At 40.9% G+C, this 18,271-nt stretch overlaps 1 protein-coding gene across 1 annotated transcript; it reads left to right on the forward strand.

The window, feature by feature from the left end:
- On the forward strand, nucleotides 1–10,588 carry adssl (adenylosuccinate synthase, like). Its single transcript, XM_034889212.1, has 13 exons — nucleotides 1–306; nucleotides 935–1,037; nucleotides 1,576–1,644; nucleotides 2,973–3,023; nucleotides 3,100–3,166; nucleotides 3,302–3,409; nucleotides 3,918–3,999; nucleotides 5,111–5,237; nucleotides 5,324–5,478; nucleotides 6,767–6,891; nucleotides 7,015–7,112; nucleotides 10,249–10,398; nucleotides 10,512–10,588. Exons 1-13 carry the CDS (start codon nucleotides 73–75, stop codon nucleotides 10,562–10,564), a joined length of 1,422 nt encoding a protein of 473 aa, XP_034745103.1. The 5' UTR covers nucleotides 1–72; the 3' UTR covers nucleotides 10,565–10,588.
- Nucleotides 10,589–18,271: the final 7,683 nt, after the last annotated feature.

Consider the following 18,271-nt stretch of genomic DNA (forward strand, 5'->3'; position numbering starts at 1 on the left):
GTGACGCAGGGAAACGCGGTAAAACGATATTCCGGTTTGGAGAAGGAGGGCAACAGCAGCGGCAGTAGCAGCATGGCATCCGACAGCACCATGGATAACGTTAACGGACGAGAGACCGTTTCCCTGAACGGGGAGCCGATAGTTAAGCGGCCACGGGAGAGTGTATCGCAGGAGTGTCCTCTCCGTGTCCCGAAGGAGCCTCAGAACAAAGTGACCGTCGTGCTCGGAGCCCAGTGGGGCGACGAGGGCAAAGGAAAAGTTGTGGACTTGCTTGCAATGGATGCGGATATTGTATGCAGGTGTCAGGTACACAACTATGCTGTGGTTTTAACTTACGATTAAAACATTATACAATAGCGGTGGTATTAAAACGTCCATTAATAGTAACATGGGAGTTTGGTGAAAGTCATTACCGATAATATTAATGACCGTGTTGCGACGTCAACAACCGTGTCTGACATCCCGGATGTGGAAGTGCTAATTTAATGCTAATGCTAATAAGAACCCGAGTGACAACTGCTTGTCTGTTTGGGTTTTTCTTTTAGTTTTCTATAAGTCTTTAAATCTTCCGTGGTAGCATGTTCTCTGAATCAGCACATGACCACAACATGATACGCGTATCCTGTGAACGTAACATTATGTAACGTTAACGTACTGACTGTCCATTGTTGCCCAGTTGTTGCTATCTCTCTTGGCAGTCAACCCTGTGGCTTTTAACCAGCAGAAATGTTTTTTTCTTTTAATCTCATGACCACACCACAAACAGCAAAAAACCCTGCATGGGGTTGAATAACGGTTGGCCCTGTTCTTATGAACCAGGCTAAGGTATTATACAGGACCGTGTCGCTGTAACTGTCCTCTTTATTGATAGTTTCTTCAGTGGTGTCTCTCATCAGAAAACTGCCTTGTAGCTGAATGTCGGTTTTGTTTTCAGGGAGGCAACAATGCAGGTCACACAGTGGTTGTGGACTCAGTGGAGTACGACTTCCACCTGCTGCCAAGTGGAGTGCTCAACAAGAAGGCTGTCTCCTTCATTGGTACGTGACAATCCTTGTGTTTTTATTTTGAAATACTTGAAGTTGGCGGGAACAGAAAGATCCTAATAAAACAATAAAAATGAGTATATGACCTAGATCAGGGTGGCCATCAAAAGCACAGCCAACTGCCATATCAGTTGTAATGTGTCACTGAACTGGTGTAGTGAGCTGTTTTTGTAGTGGTAGGAAATACCTAGCTATACAGAATATGCTTGGGTACATTATGGAAAATCAACACAGTGCACACAAGACTAACCGGACTATAGATAGTTACACACATGTTGAACCAACCCACAGGTCAAACAAAAAACAGTCAATGTTTTACATTGCTCTGGTATCACAAATACCATTTGACTTTATTTGCATTTACTCTTTTTGGTAGTTTTTCTCTCTTTCCCCCACCCCCCATACTATGAAAACATGAGAGGAAACATTTAAAGGAACTTTTGTAAATGTGATTGGATTAAACATCAGCAGTTTGTTAATCATAAGAAGTTATTTTTCACAGTGTTTGTTAAAGATTAATTTTGCATTACAGGCAACGGAGTGGTGATACACCTACCAGGTCTTTTTGAGGAGGCTGAAAAGAACCTGCAGAAAGGCAAAGGTAAAGTTTTCTGAATAATAAGAGAAAAGCAGTGATATCAACATATCATGTCCTAAGAAAGCAGTGTCTGTATCTGTAAATGGAGCCGTTTTCACAAAAGACATTTTGAGACATGCACAGGTGTAAATAAGTGAATGAATGATAAATAAATGGCTGAATTCCATTTAGCACTGTCTGGGCCCTGCAACTGCAAATACTGGCTTACTCTCACACTGGTTTACTAGAACATATACATAAATCAGAACCATAGGTCATATTATTAGTAATACCTGTGTTTTACCTACTGTGGCAAGTTAAAATGTTTGCCACCTTGGAGACACCAAACATGTGTAAGAAGTTGCTCTGGGGTGATTAAACCAAAATCAAACTTTTTGGCAACAATGCAAAACGTTATATTTGGCGTAAAAGCAACACAGCTCATCACCCTGAACACACCATCCCCACTGTCAAACATGGTGGTGGCAGCATCATGGTTTGGGCCTGCTTTTCTTCAGCAGGGACAGTAAGATGGTTAGAATTGATGGAAAGATGGATGGAGCCAAAAACAGGACCATTCTGGAAGAAAACCTGATGGAGTCTCCAAAAGACCTGAGACTGGGACGGAGATTTGTCTTCCAACAAGACAATGATCCAAAACATAAAGCAAAATCTACAATGGAAGGGTTCACAAATAAACATATCCAGGTGTAAGAATGGCCAAGTCAAAGTCCAGACCTGAATCCAATCGAGAATCTGGGGAAAGAACTGAAAACTGCTGTTCACAAACGCTCTCCATCCAACCTCAAGGAGGAATGGGCAAATATTTCAGTCTCTTGATGTGCAAAACTGATAGACATACCCCAAGCGACTTACAGCTGCAGCAAAAGGTGGCGCTACAAAGTATTAACTTAAGCGGGCTGAATAATTTTGCACGCCCAATTTCTCAGTTTTTCTATTTGTGAAAGAGTTTGAAATATCTAATTTTGTTTCACTTCATGATTGTGTCCCACTTGTTGTTGATTCTTCACAATTTTTTAATACCACTTGTTAAAAATGGTCGGACCAGAATTATAATCAAACTCGTGGTGATTTGAAACACCTACTTACCTTAAGAGGCAGGTCTAAGAAATATAAGGTGGGTTGTATTTCACAAATGGACATCATTATCAGATAATGTGAAAGGGAAAATATTGGTTCAGGCTTAAAAAATCATATGGATCCTGTCCATAAGACATAAGAAGCCCACAATGGTATTTGTAGCATGTACCAATACCTGCTAAATAGATAAGGTGTGTAGATGTTTGTTGTAGTGCAAACATGTAATGGGGTTTTCATTGTTTTGCATGCAGGATTACAAGGATGGGAGGAGAGATTGAAGATATCTGATCGAGCCCACCTTGGTGAGTAAGCATTTCCCCATTGACAGTTTTGAATTAGAAATGTCCTTGTCCTTGACAGTCCATTCTCTGCCTCTAGTGTTCAACTTCCATCAAGCTGTTGATGGTATCCAGGAGCAGCAGCGGCAGCAACAAGAAGGGAAAAAGTAAATCAACTCTGATTAGTTTAAAAATACTGTATCTTTTTACTTTAAAGTGTATATGTTGTGGATTGTTCTCAAATTGGAGTATTTTCTATTAAATCATAGTTAATTAACGTTGTGTTTTTATATGTTCTCCAGTTTGGGAACCACCAAAAAGGGTATCGGTCCTGCCTACTCCTCCAAAGCTGCTCGCAACGGCCTGCGGGTCTGTGACCTAGTCTCAGATTTCAAGGTTTTTGAGGAAAAGTGAGTTCAATTTTTTTTGTATTTCCTTAATTTTCATATTCTCATATCATATTATCCGTGCTCTAAAATGAGATAACATGTCAAAGATTGCCAATTCTGTAAACTTCATAGTGTGCAGAACTTTTAATGTCTTAGTCAAAAACCTTCTGGTTTTTTGCAATACTTTGGCGAGCTTTAAAGGGCAGTTTCCATCCCTAAATTTAATAAAGAAACTTCTCAAGACACAAATTTGGGTACAGGAATATTTTCATCACAATAAGCAGATTTATTTTTCTTTTTCAAAACACAGTGCTTCATTACTTGTACTGTCTGTATCCTCTCCTGCCACCAGATGGCAACAGCTGGCTGTGGTCCACATGGAAACTGCTGTCGCTCTGCTTTATTGGGAGCATTCTGATGGCTCTCTGTCCTCTGTATCATGTTGTGAAATGATATTGTGTATTCGCTTGCAGAGAGATGCACCTAAGTGTTAATGAACACGTGTAAGCAGACTCTGTCCTCCTCGCAGGTTCCGTATGTTGGCAGAACATTTCCTGACCATGTATCCAAAGCTTAACGTGGACGTTGACAGTGAACTGGAGCAGCTGAAGGTGAGCCAGGAACTACTGACCGAATCACATCAGTGTGTTTTCACTCTGTTGCTTGGCATTGAGATTGTAACCATAGACCTTGGTTAGTGGAAGACATTTGGACATGTCAGTGGGTGTAAATAATAAAATGAACGATGGCCAAATTTAGCTTTGGTTTCAAGGTCCTGGTGTTGTGCATATTGGCTCGCTGTCACGCCTCACTGTGACACTAGAACACCGACATCCTTAATGTTGTTACTAACACATGGGCTTCAAATGTTAGTTTGTGAATGGAAACATTTATTGAAAGTATATTTGGCTCGATTAATAACCATCTGAAAAAAACCATAACATTTGTAATGCGGATATTTGTTATGACAGTAATGCTGCTTTTACAGATGAGAAATAATGACGTTGCCTCAAACAAGATTGTTTATTAATTACAAGGGTGTCAATTCCCTCTCACTTGAGTTTGAATGGTTGACAGAAAGGGCGTTTTCACACCTATAGTTCGTTCAGTTGGTGAGTTAGTAAACTTGGAGCCATTTGCCCTCGGTCGGTTTGGTTTGATTTCACACCTGGAAAAATACAAGCGTACCAAATTGCGTCATTACAAATAAGGCAAGAACGTCCAGCCCTCTTATTGGTCGGATAGGTCTGGGGGAGGGAGCAAGAAAGTAAATACAGGCAGAAGGCCCTGTGTTCTGGTCTAGTGGTCAAACCAGCTCCTTTCATTAAAATGATCAGACACTGTTTCACAAGAGATGTTACTCCATCTGCTCTGGTCACCGAGACTTCGCTCTGCTCTGCCGGCGTCTGTCTCCAATTTTAGTGGCAGCTGGTTTGACCCCGCCATCCATCACTTGACCGCGGTCTATTTCTGTGATAGAAACACTGCAAGCTGCTACAGTTTGCTGCTCTGCTGCATCGCATATTGCTAAACACACCTGTCTACAGGAGATATTAACTCAGACTGGGGGAGCATGTGTAGTTGGTGCAGTAAGAGTTGTAATTGCTAAACAGTATTCAGTGTGTTCATTATATTAGTATCCAGTCTTTTCATATTTGGTTATAGATGTCAAACGGCACATCTAGAAATGCATCTAAGCCCTCGTTGGTTACTGTTTTTCAGGGACTTGCAGAGAGACTGCGTCCTCTGGTGACTGATGGCGTCTACTTCATGCACAGAGCTCTTACTGGTCCCAGTAAGAAGATCCTGGTGGAGGGGGCAAACGCTGCTCTGCTGGATATTGACTTTGGTAAGCAACACAGGGTTTGTGGAATTGATAATTGAAAATGGACGGGTGTTTTGCTTCCTTAGGTTAACAGATGTTTCTCTGTTCAGGGACGTATCCTTTCGTGACATCTTCTAACTGCACCGTGGGAGGAGTGTGCACTGGTCTGGGCGTGCCTCCATCCTACGTTGGCCGAGTGTACGGTGTCGTCAAAGCCTACACCACTCGGGTGGGCGTCGGCGCTTTCCCAACAGAGCAGGATAATGTGAGTAAAGGCGCATTTAAAATGAAGCAGTTTTTAGTTGTCTTAAAATCTGAATAACCATTTCTAGTAACATCATTGTTTAACTTGAAAGATATCTTGTTATGGGTGGGTTTCTCCTAATTCTAAAATAACTTATATAAATCACATTGTAAAACACTCCTGCAATGAATGCAGTACCCATGCAGAACAATATATTAGTGAGCAAGGACACATAGTGTCATAGATAAATGTGGAAGGTGCAGCGCAGCTCAGCAGTATTGCAGAGAGATAGTGGGTAAATCATCTGGCCTGTGTCTCCTTGTTCAGTAACTGTTAAATTGAAGCTCACTGCGCTAGCATTGGTATTAAAAAAGGTTCCAGTCAGTACCCAGCTGGAGCCATTATTGTGACTGTGGGGGAGGTTTTCTATTTTCATTACATGGAGATTAGGGCTGCACAAAATGAGGAAAATGTCTAATTTAGATAATTATTGACTGATAATGCGATATGATTCCAGATGTTGGAGGGAATGATTGTTTTTGTATCATTATTCTCAGTTTCATTGAAAATTATTAACATTAAAAGAAATTCAAATTATTACATTGTTGTGTTTTTTTTCTTTCTTTCTGTACCCAGCAAAACAGATTTTTTGACTGTAGGAAACTTTTTGTAGGCCGGCACGTCTCTGCAGTACCACAAAACCATACCTCATTCAGAATGGTTTGACACAATTTGCCATTGACAATATTGCGCCCCTCCCCCTGTAATTTGGATATTGCGTTAGTCCATGTTGCGATTTTGATACACTTGCACTTATTTTTAGCAGAATACTGAAAGCAGCAGAACTGTGTAAACTTTAATATCTTTTTCTTTATACAGAGTAATATAGTTTTTGTGATATTCAACATGTAAGTGCATATTACAATCACGTTGTGAAGCCCTACTGACGAAACATCCCACAGTGATGGAGATTCTTCTGTGAGCCAAACAGGCCTCAGTGACATCATCAGTTCCATGGTGTTGTGGTCAGCTTCAGCCTCGAGGTTACAGAGGCAGACTTGTGGTCAGACACAGTTTAGTTAAAAATCAGGGTGATGAAGCAGGATGTCACTGGAATGTGCAGCTGACAGTGCGTGTGTCCCTACACACACACACAGATGTAAAAACAGGCAGAACCACATGATATCCCTAAAATATGCTTACGTATCTGGGAGATTTTGAAAAAGTACATGTAGTTTAATATCTCAAAATATTTTTCCTTTCTCTTTCACAGTTGAGCTTGTGTGCTTCTTTTTTTGTTGTGTTTCAGGAGACTGGAGAACTGTTACAGTCCAGAGGGCGAGAGGTCGGTGTGACGACGGGCAGAAAGAGGCGTTGTGGTTGGCTGGACCTGATACTGGTCCGATACGCCCACATGGTCAACGGCTTCTCTGCGTAAGAACCCATCTCAACCATTTCAGAATATCAATCTGTTAATGTGATTACTGGAGGTCCAGTTAAGCCTCATGCTGCACTCTGACTGTCCAGAGTTGAACAGAGTGACTTCTTTCCTTGCAGAATTGCGCTGACAAAGCTGGACATTTTGGATACGCTGCCGGAGATTAAAGTGGGCGTGGCCTATAAGGTTGATGGAAAATCTCTACCAAGTTTCCCAGGTAGGTCATTCCCATTTAGTGGTTTTGAAGATCTGCTTGTTGCTCCCATTACAGAAAAATAGTAATGGATTTAACAGTCAACAAGCATTAGCTTAATCACTTCAAATTATTAGATTTTAGTGTTGTCCTTAAGTAGAGGGCAGGGGGGTTAAAAGACCAGAAAATAGTGAAAAATTAACATTACAAGTTTTGGAAACACAACAAAACCTCCTCAAATTACTTTTTGTGTCTGACCTACACAGCTGAAAACCCAAAGATATACAAGTTTTGCTTTCAATAACCTTGTAAACCGTGGCAGTAAGTGAACAGCTACGTGCAAGTTGTGTGACCAATATAAATGATGCTGAATCAACAACATTGGACTTCATCTCAAAATGCACCCAACTAGCTGGGCCGTCTTGACTGTCTTAATTCTGCACATATTTCTGTTGCTGTAGTCTTATTTACTATTTCATCCATCCGTGCACATTGTCACCTGCCTGTGCCGTTTTTTTCGACTAAAAGAGACTCTACATTTATCTTATATCTAAGCTAACCATCGCAGGGGTTTGCTAATGTGGGAACAGGTGAATTGTATACTTTATTCATATGATGTGACAGAATTAGGTTAATATATCATCAGGTCCGAGGGCTAGAGGGATGGGTTAAGTAGACCCCATAAAGTTATCCTACAACTGATTTTGATACTATACTGTATGGATGGTAACTACAGGACCTGCTTTGAATTAAAAAAATGTAACAATATAGTGTTAGGGACTGTAAAGTTAAATCCCATATGCCTACCACATGTCTACGAGGAACCACTGGGGTTGGTTGTGGGGCCACATGGGTGGCGGTGAAGGTCAGGGGCCTCGACGGACCAGACCCGGGCGGCCGAGGTTGGCTCTGGGGACGTGGAATGTCACCTCTCTGTGGGGGAGCCGGAACTTGTGCTGGAGGTGGAGCCTAGCACTACCAGTTAGATCTGGTGGGGCTTACTCGCACAGTCCCAGTTCTGGAACCGTACTCCTGGATAGGGGTTGGACTCTGTCCTACTCCGGATTTGCCCTGGTTGTGAGGATACTCGCATGTCCCCGGCTGAGGGCCGCTGCATTGGCGTTTACCACAACAGTTTACAACAGTTCGGAGTATTCGGTCTTCTTGGACACCTTGAATGGAGTCCTGTATGGGGCTCCAGTGGGGGACTCCATCGTTCTGCTGGGGGATTGATGAGATCTCTCCAGAAATGCTGAACGCTCTTGGTGTGGAGGGGCTGTCTTGGTTGACACGCTTCTTCAACGGTGCGTTGAGGTCCGGGACGGTGCCTAGGGAGTGGCAGACCGGAGTGGTGGTTCCCCTTTTCAAAAAGGGGACCAGAAGGGTGTGTGCCAATTACAGGTGTATCACACTTCTCTGCCACCCTGGTAAAGTCTACTCCAAGGTGCTGGAAAGGAGGGTTAGTCCGCTGATTGTCAAACCTCGGATTGAAGAGGAACAATGCGGATTCCGTTCTGGTTGTGGAAACAACAAATCAGATCTTTACTCTTGAAAGGATCCTGGAGGGAGCCTCGGATTATGCCCATCCAGTCTACCTGTGTTTTGTAGATCTGGAGAAGCGTATGATCGGGTAGCACAGGAGACACTGTGGGAGGTGCTGCGGGAATATGGGGGGAGGGGGTCTCTTCTCAAGTCTGACTCATTTCAGGTGATGGTTGGCTCTGCCAGGGCTGCTCTTTGTCACCAATCCTGTAGTATTTAGGGACAGGATATTGAGGCGTAGTCGGGGTGGGGAGGGGTTGCAGTTCAGTGGGCTGGGGATCTCATCGCTGCTTCTAGCTGAAGATGTTGTCTTGATGGCATCATCTGCCTGTGACCTTCATCACTCAGGGGATCGGTTCGCAGCAGAGTGTGAAGCGGCTGGGATGAGGATCAGCACCTCTAAATCTGAGGCCACGGTTCTCAGCAGGAAACCGATGAAGTGCCTTCTTCAGGTAGGGAGTGAGTATTTACCCAAAGTAAAGGAGTTTAAATATCTTGGGGTCTGGTTTGTGAGAATGGAGCGGGAATTGGCGCTGCGGGTACAGGATAACATTCAATTTATCGCACCTTTGTGACGAAAAGACAGCTGAGCCAGGAGACAAAGCTCTCGATCTACCGGTCAGTTTTCGTTCCTACCCTTGAGACTTGTGAAAATGACTTGTGAAAATCTCTGGTACCAGGTACTACTTAGATTTTGGTTACAGGTGAATGAAAGTAGCATTTATGCTCCCTGATGTGTTGTTTGTACACGTCAGCTTTTCCTATTAGGAAATGCAACATCTTGGGATTTGCAAATCCAGTTTGGAGCAGATTTCAGGGTGCATTTGTCTTCTGTATCGCTCTGCTCCCAGCGCCCAATGGCGCAAATTGAATTGTTCAGCTAATGAACCAGAGGATGATAAAACAACTTCTCTCTGTCTGCTTCTCATGTGACACTGCAGCTGCGCTCGGCCAGCCTGTTATCACTGATTTCCCTCGTACATTTATCATCTTTATGGGCCTGGATGTTGGATGAAGTGGCTCTTATCCTGATCCAGATGTGTTTGCTGGTTGTGCTGCAGTCTTTTATCAAATAGAAATATACACACGTGGGAGCATCTCACCGTTTCAGATATTAAAATGTATCAACAATGCTTGCTGGTTTGACCAGTCTTTTAACGAATTAGTATGATGATTAGTATAATCGGTAACTGGAAACCCGCAGAAAAACCGTTCATAAGAGACAAGATCATCTTTATTGATACCACCATGGGGAAATTAACTTGTCACAGAAGCTCAATGCAGCATAACGTATAACAAAAATACACATTAAATATAAATAAGATAGAAAAATACAAAAGGATAAAATAGGAAGACAAAATAATAAGAGTAATGGTAATATGTACATTATATACACGTGGGCCTGGGTAGCTCATTTGGTAGAGCACGCGCCCGTATACAGAGGCTCAATCCTCTGAATCCCCTTTCATGTCTAAGCTGTCCTGTCAAACATTTTTTTTATTTTTTATTATTACATATTGCACAGGTCACAGTAAGACGTACAGAGTAATAAGTAACTATAAAGTGCAGAACATTTTGAAGCATTGGCTCAATGTAATCAATGTGCTTCATGCTGTAGCGAACATGGACGTCTTGACGCGGGTGTCCGTGGACTACGAGACGTTGCCCGGCTGGTGCTGCAACACGGAGGCGGCTCGCAGCTTCGAGGAGCTGCCGTCGCAGGCCCAGAGTTACATTCGGTTCATCGAGGACTTCCTGCAAGTGCCAGGTTTGTTAAGAGGCACTTCACGTTAATGGATAGACTGCAGCCACGCCGTTGTTCGCGTTGCCAAAGCTGCCAGTCACATCTTGTCTGTCTTTCTGTTTCTCATTTCATTTCAGTGAAGTGGGTCGGAGTCGGCAAGTCCAGAGAGAGCATGATCAAACTGTTTTGATCCACCTGCGGACCTGTAGTCCTCGTCAGCGTACAGTTCGGATAATGATTTCCGGTTTTGATAGGATTACCAGAGAAGTTAAAAATGCAAAATCTCCTAAAGGAAAAACTTCACCAGCAAGGCTATTTGTGAAACTTTAAATTGCTGCTTGGGAATCTCATTTAAGATCATTTTTCTTGGGTATAATTTATGCATTCCACATAATGTTTTCTGTATTTATTAGGCTGTTAACTTTTAAAATTCGGTGGAAATGGCTTGATCATTTATTCTTTTATTGCATTCCTACAGTGAAGTGCTATTGTTGTTTTTTTTAGCATTTGAAGCTTAATCTTAAAGTGTAACTCTCGGCAAAATGTAACAAAGGGGTTTTTGTTGAATGTACCCGAGTCAAACTTTCATTTAAAAGCATAAATAGGATGGAAGCGCTCCTTTAAGATTTACCGTATTCTCGTTTTGAATGGAAGAGCTAGGGGCACCACTCTGATCGCGTCAGAATCACTATTTTTAAAACACTAAGAAGGCTGGACACGACACATGAACTCAGCATTGAGAACATTGTGTTCACAGAGTTTACAAAAAAGAAAAGAAAAACTCACTGTAGCTGTTGCTGACGCTGTCCGCCATCTTGTCAGTCAAGAGTCGATCTCAGAATGCAAATGAACAGACTCCATAGGAGGAAATCGCATTCTTATAGGAGGCTCATTTTTTAAACTACAAGGTCAGTATTGTTTTTCACTAATGACAAAACATTTTCTGTGCATTCGTATGGAACCAAGCTTTAGGAGCTTTCCATCTTTCCTCTCCTCCCTGTTACGTTGCATTCAGAGATCGACTCTTTTTGACTGGCTAGATGGACGGTGACCGTAGAAACCACTACCGCTACCGTGAGTTTTTAAAAGTTTTTTTTTAGTAAACTCTATGTACACAAACCATGTACTCAGTGCTGAGTTCATGTGGAGAGCTCCTGGTGAGACTTGAGCAAAGTCTCATGTGGTGTCGAGCCTTCTTAGTGTTTTAAAAATAGTGATTTAGATTAGTGCTGTCAAAAGATTTAAATACTTAATCGCATTAATGTCATAGTTAACTCGCCAGTAATTTCACATTTTAAATGTCAAAAGGTAAATCTTATAAAATGGCATTTCTATCCTAACTATGCTTTTAAACGAGAGTTTGACTCAGGTTTATTCCCAGAAAGACCCTAGGTTGCATTTTGGCGAGAGTTCCGCTTTAACTGATCTGTTCTCCAGGTTGGTGTTTTTCACATATATTTGCAGAGCCGTTGATGAACAGATGTTGAAGCCTTCGTATTAAAGGGCACAACAAATAAAGCAGAGATTATTTTCTGACTTCGTAATGAGATGGACAGCCATCGTTTGATCAGTCTGACTTTTCTATTGAACTATTTTAAAACACTTCAAAAACATGACTACATCTCAGTTAAGTTTGTAACAATGTTTTCATGTTTGTTGGAATGAACAATGTTTTTTAAATCCTCCTCAAAATGTAAAAATCAACACTTAACAACTGAATTTGAATAGATGTTTTCCTCATAATAATAGAGGAAAAGTACGTAGAAATGCCTCTTCCACAGAGACAATGGCTCTTTTTGAGAAGTTTGTGTAAATGTAAAAAGAAACCAATTGCCAAAAGGCAAAAAAGTTCCAGTGTTTCCTACGTTATGTCATTCATTGTCAATAATGTAAAAGACTCTCAGCTTGCTCTTACCAATAAAAGGAAACTAACCTTGTTTCTTTTATTTTGTAATTTTCATTCAGCTTTTAATAAATGGTTTAGCCCACATTCAACAGGGGGTCTATGACCTCTAGGGGGTCCTCAGAGTTAATGCGGGGGGGGGGGGGGGGGGGGGGGGGGGGGGGGGATTGCCAGATTAGTTAGAACATTTAGTTTTCAGTTTTATCAGCCAGCACCCAGCCTTCCTCCCCCCCTTCACCCCCCTTTCTGTGTCGCGGGACCTCTTGATTAACATATGAGACTCTGAATAGATCACATGGAATGTCCCAAACTCACACAGTGATGTTAAAACCAGTCCCCAGTCTAGAATATGTTATTTCATTTTTTTCTCCCCATCCATCTGGCGACCTCCCAGAAATGATCTCTCGACCCCCTTGGGGGTCCCGGCCACCAGGTTGAGAACAACTGCTTTAGTGGAAAGTTAGCCTGTGATCATTTTTCTCTCACTCTTCTTACTTTACACCCTCCATAGTTAGTGGACTTCCTCTCGCGATTTAAAAGCTTTTCAGGACTGGGAGGCATTAGATTAATGTGTAAAGTGGATTTCTTGGCTTATCGATTAGAGGTGTAACAGTGTCCCGGAGCTTCTCAAAAAGTTCAGTCTAATGTGTTAAAGGCCCTGCACACCCACACAGGTGTGTTCAGAGATTCAGGCTGATGAAGGCCTCCAGAAATGCTCAAGAAGTGTGCAATGTCATCAAAGTCTGCAGAGAGGTGCATAAGAAAAACTATTAAAGGGGGGCAGTAGCTCAGTCTATAGGGAGTTGGGTTGGGAATCAGATGGTTGCTGGTTTAAGTCCCCATCCGGACCAGAGTATGGTCCGGATGGGGACTTTGTGTAATAAAAGAGTGAACATTCTAATTTCCCCTGGTGGCTGTATTAAGGATACATTATTATTACTGGTCTATGTTCAGTCAAAGTGATCTCCTTGCTTGTGAAATTATATGATAGGCTACACATTTTTTAAATTATAGCACAATTTAAATTATAAACCCCAAATCTATTCAAGTATTAATAAGCTGGTGTCGTATTATTGGTAATTTACCGAAATGAATGAAAGAACAAGATCCAGGGTACAAGCGGCTGAAATGGGTTTCCTCAGGAGGGGGGGGGCCGGCGTCTCCCTTAGAGATAGGGTGAGAAGCTCAGTCATCCATGAGGAGGTGATGTCCTACTGGGAGGGGGAAGACCCAGGACTAGGTGGAAGGATTATATCTCCAACCTGGCCTAGGAACGCCTCGGGTTCCCCCAGTCGGAGCTGGTTAATGTGGCTCGGGAAAGGGAAGTGTGGGCTCCCGTGCTGGAGTTGCTGCCCCTGTGTGCTGTGATAAGTGGACAAAGATGGATGGTAATGTATGCTTAGCAGATAAGTAATTCTTAAAATCTAATTCTATATTGTGATAAAAATGTACTCCAATAGAAGAGTTAATATTAAAACAACCTAATATTGAATTTGTAGCTCCAGGCATAACTTGGTCTGGCATTCTGCTAAAACCCTGATGAATAGTATGTGGGTTTGGATTATTAATAAACAAGGTTAATATGCAAGTTAACAAGCCATGATAGTTACAGAAGTTTAAAATATGACAATCCACTGCTTCACATAGTGTAAATCTAAATACCTTACTTCCATTTAAATAACCTCCAGATCACTTAGCTGCTTTGAAAAAAATTGTTTTTTTTTGTGCAACTTCCCTATGTAACAAAATATAAATTTCCTGATGTCTTTTCTTCTAGTATGTAGTAAGTGCATCTTCCGTTAAATGGGCAAAGTTGCAGACGTTTGCTAACCAATCAATTTCCAGTCCAAGAAGTCCCTACATCATCAAAAAAATGGCAGAAAGTGAGCTTACAGTAGATCATACAAGAAGGCTTAATTGAAAATAAAGTGCTCATAATAGCAGTGTAGTCCTCCCCCCCCCCCCCCCCCCCCCCCCCCCCCCCCCCCCCCCCCCCCCCCCATCCCCCCCTCTCTCACTCTCTCACTCTCTTCTGTTTACTACCACCTTCCTTTACTTGTAACTGTAAGCACATTTAACATCAGGTCAATAAAGTTGAGCGTTTCATTCAAGTGGAGCTACTTCTCAGATATTCATCAGATCTCTTTTGTTTCCTCCCACTGGCTGGATGTTGATTAATTTATCTTCATACTGCCAGTTGAACCATATATGAAGTTAAAAGGACACCTGGAGTTGAAGCCATCAACCTACAGGAAGTAAGGATTTTAATTTCTGTGCATGTGTAAGGACTTTGATGGATATGGCTGACATCTTGTGACATGAGCGGAAGGGATTGTAGACAACCAATTATAACCACTTTCATTTTAGCATGACCTTTCAGTGGAAAATGTAAAGTAAGGTTTGTAATTCTATGTGTTTTTTTCAGTTTATTTTTTATTCGAACAACTTCTGATGATGAACAGAAGAGTTTCCCTGCAGTATGAGGGAATTATTTTTGTGCGAGCAATGCAAAAACGACCAGGTTTTTGCTTTTCCTGCAGCATTTTTTCTCCCATGCAACCTTTTTTTTTTTTTTTTAAACACTGCATTTCTAAATAATCATTCCTTCATTCATTTCCGGAAAGCTTCAGCCGGAGCAATAAGACACCAGTTTCATTGGCGTTGGACTGTGTTCAGTTTTTGTGAGAAAGGAGAGACAGCAGCTCTCACCCAGATTGAATTGAAGGAGCTAAATGTATTTAACAGTTTATTTGGTGAGTGCATCGAATAAATCCAATTCTTCTCCTCAGCAAGTAGAGACGAAGTATTAAGTATTTGCAGGAAAAGATGGACAAAGTTCTTATTATTTCATATGCTCATTCGACAGCTGCATCTAAATACATTATAACAGGGTTATGTCTAATGTATTGCTGTATGCGTTTTCATTTAGTAATTAGTGATAGGGGATAATCTCTTTACTACATGTCCATATCTGACTAAACTACTGAACAAAATATCAGTGTGCACTTAATGTATGACAGACACTGTAAAAAGATTACATTACAACGTACAGTATATTTGTATTTCCTTTGCTTAAAGGTACAAAAGTCATTTAGTGCATTTATATAAAAGAAATTAGATTAATCTTGCTCAGGAGGGCGTGTCAAAACACTGTGATCATTGCTGATCAGTACAGCAACATAGTGTGATAATGTGTTACTGGCTCTCAGTTTCAAAAATAAATAAAAAAGGGCTTTCTGTGGTTGTGAGTAGGAAATATGTGAAAACACGTATCTCAGATCGACAGAAGAAAATCAGAACCTCTTTAATTAAAATATTCAAAGACTTCAATTTGGTCAAATCTTATATCAATAATCCCATCTGAATACAAAGATGCTACATAAACATCAGTTCACATGGCTTGCATACAGTGTATCTATATTATTCTGACTACTATTATAATGTTACTGCTACTACATTGCACACATCTGTACACATTACATAGCCATTTTTATTCTGCTCTTACAAGGTTAATTTATATTACTCTAAACCATTTTCTGTAAACCAACTGTACACTACTGTCTACACTGCACTATATTTCCTTTGAATATCACACTGCTCCTTTTGCACATCTGGCTACACAAACTGCGTTTCGTTGCCTTTGTACTTGTACCCAGCACAATGACAATAATGTTGAATCTAATCTAAAAAGAAAAGTGCGTAGTGACACATCAAAAGGAAAACTACAAAGTTGTTACAGACAATTTGTTCAATCCACCTGAAAAGGAGTGTGACAAAGCGGTAGCTTGTTATTTTTCCCTCTCCTCATTCCTGTATATTTTGTAGATGTATGTATCATATATTTTATATTATATATTCATAGCAAGATAAAAAAATAGACATAAAATATGTATAATTTTAAACATTAACAAACACCTTTTTACATTCTACACCAAGCCTCTTTCTCTTCTGTCAGGCCTCTCACGATTTCTCCCACAAACCATCTCCCCCTTCACGGGTACAACGTGTACTCAGACCTGTAGATGTAGATCCGGTATCATACACGTGTGTTAGGTCGTTTCTGATCTCTAGCTTCTCTCAGCTGTTTATAAGAATATATTTTCTGTTCAGTTACTCTCGGTGGTGGCTGTTAGGGACTTCAGCGGAGCTTCCACGATGTACATGGCAAAGTGTGCTAGTAATATATCAGATGAGGTGGGAAGAACAGTTTTTGCTCAGAGAGGGAATTGGAATTGGAAATTGTTTAGTTTTTTTAGGAAAATGAATAAGTATAAAGGTTGTGTAATACAGAGAAAGAAAGACTCAGAGGGTATCGCTTTAAAGAAAATTTTTGAATGTGTAGTGTTGAAAATAGACACGAAAGGCAGCACTATATCGCCTTAATTAGTGTGAAGAAGAGTCCAAGGAGACGAAAGATAGCGTCTTTTAAAATAGAGTAATAGGTAGTGACACTGAGGGTGATCATGAAAGGGAGCACTGACATTGACTAATTAGTGTGAAGGTAGTCTCAAGTGGGTTAGGGTTAGAGTTTTATCTGTCTTAATGTTTTTACATTTAACTGTTCATAGTTGTGTTTTTTATCTGTTTTACGGATTTTGTGTGAAGCACTTTGAATTGCCCTGTTGCTGAGAAGTGTGCTATGCAAATAAAGCTACCTTGTCATGCCTTACATTAACAGAACAACGGCAGTACAAACGGATGAAACATGGTATCCAGACAGTTACCATCTACAGTGGCTAGAATAGGTTTACACACCCATGCATTAAAAAGAGGAATACAAAAACATCTTATGGAAATTGATCTTAATGCCTTAATTAAAAAAATGTTGGGAAATCCAACCTTTTAAGGAACCTAATTGTCTTTGTGAATAAAGGAGGTATTGTAAATAAATATATTCTTCCTTAAAATACAGCGGGCATGAGTATACACATGGCCTTATAAAAATGAAAATGTGCCTGCCTCCATGGGAATTTAACATACAGTGGGTGTGTGTATGCTTATGTCCTCTATATTTTAAGGAAAGACATTTATTTTGCAATACATAACTCATTCACAAAGAAAATCTGTGTCTTTAAAAGGTTGGATTTCAACTTCCAAAAGATGTTTTTTATTCCTCTTTTTAATCAGCTTTAGCATGGGTGTGTAAACTAATTCTAGCCACTGCTTATACATAACAACCAGCCACTCCCTGAGTCTGTGAGTAATATTTAGTTACTTTCCGCTCCTGATTAGGATAGATTTTATTGGATGGAGATGTCTAGGATTGTTTAATTGATTATTGATTTATCACCATTATCCCGTCTCCCCACCCAGCAGCTGTAGAAAAAGTCTCCTCACATCTTTGGTGGTCAGAAGCAACAATATCGATCCTGTCAGGACGCAAAGTGGGTTTCGGCTAGCAACACACACAAAAGCCTCCACATAATCAGCCATCTAGTATCAAACTATTATTTTTATGGTGGATTGAACCGATCAGTGATGAGGTGATCATATGCATTTAATAGATGAGTTGATAGTTGATCTCCACAGCCAACAACACTGAAGCATCTTTTTTTTTTGTGGGTCTTCTTCCACTTGGCTTTGTTTACAGTACAAGCCCAACGTTTGGTTACACCTTCTCATTCAATGCGTTTCCTTTATTTTCATGACTATTTACATTGTAGATTACCACTGTAGGCATCAAAACTATGAATGAACACATGTGGAATTATATACTTAACAAAAAAGTGTGAAATAACTAAAAACATGTCTTATATTCTAGTTTCCTCAAAGTAGCCACCCTTTGCTCTCATTACTGCTTTGCACACTCTTGGCATTCTCTTGATGAAGGGGTAGTGGTCCAATAGGGCTGTTGGCTGTGTATCAACCTGACTTCTGCACAACACAACTGATGGTCCCAACTCCATTAATAAGGCAAGAAAGTCCGCTAATTAACCCTGACAAGGCCCACCTGGGAAGTGAAAACCATATCAGGTGACTACGTCATGAAGATCA

This window comes from Etheostoma cragini, chromosome 13 (genome assembly GCF_013103735.1).
Source record: "Etheostoma cragini isolate CJK2018 chromosome 13, CSU_Ecrag_1.0, whole genome shotgun sequence".
In the NCBI taxonomy this organism is placed as follows: domain Eukaryota; kingdom Metazoa; phylum Chordata; class Actinopteri; order Perciformes; family Percidae; genus Etheostoma; species Etheostoma cragini.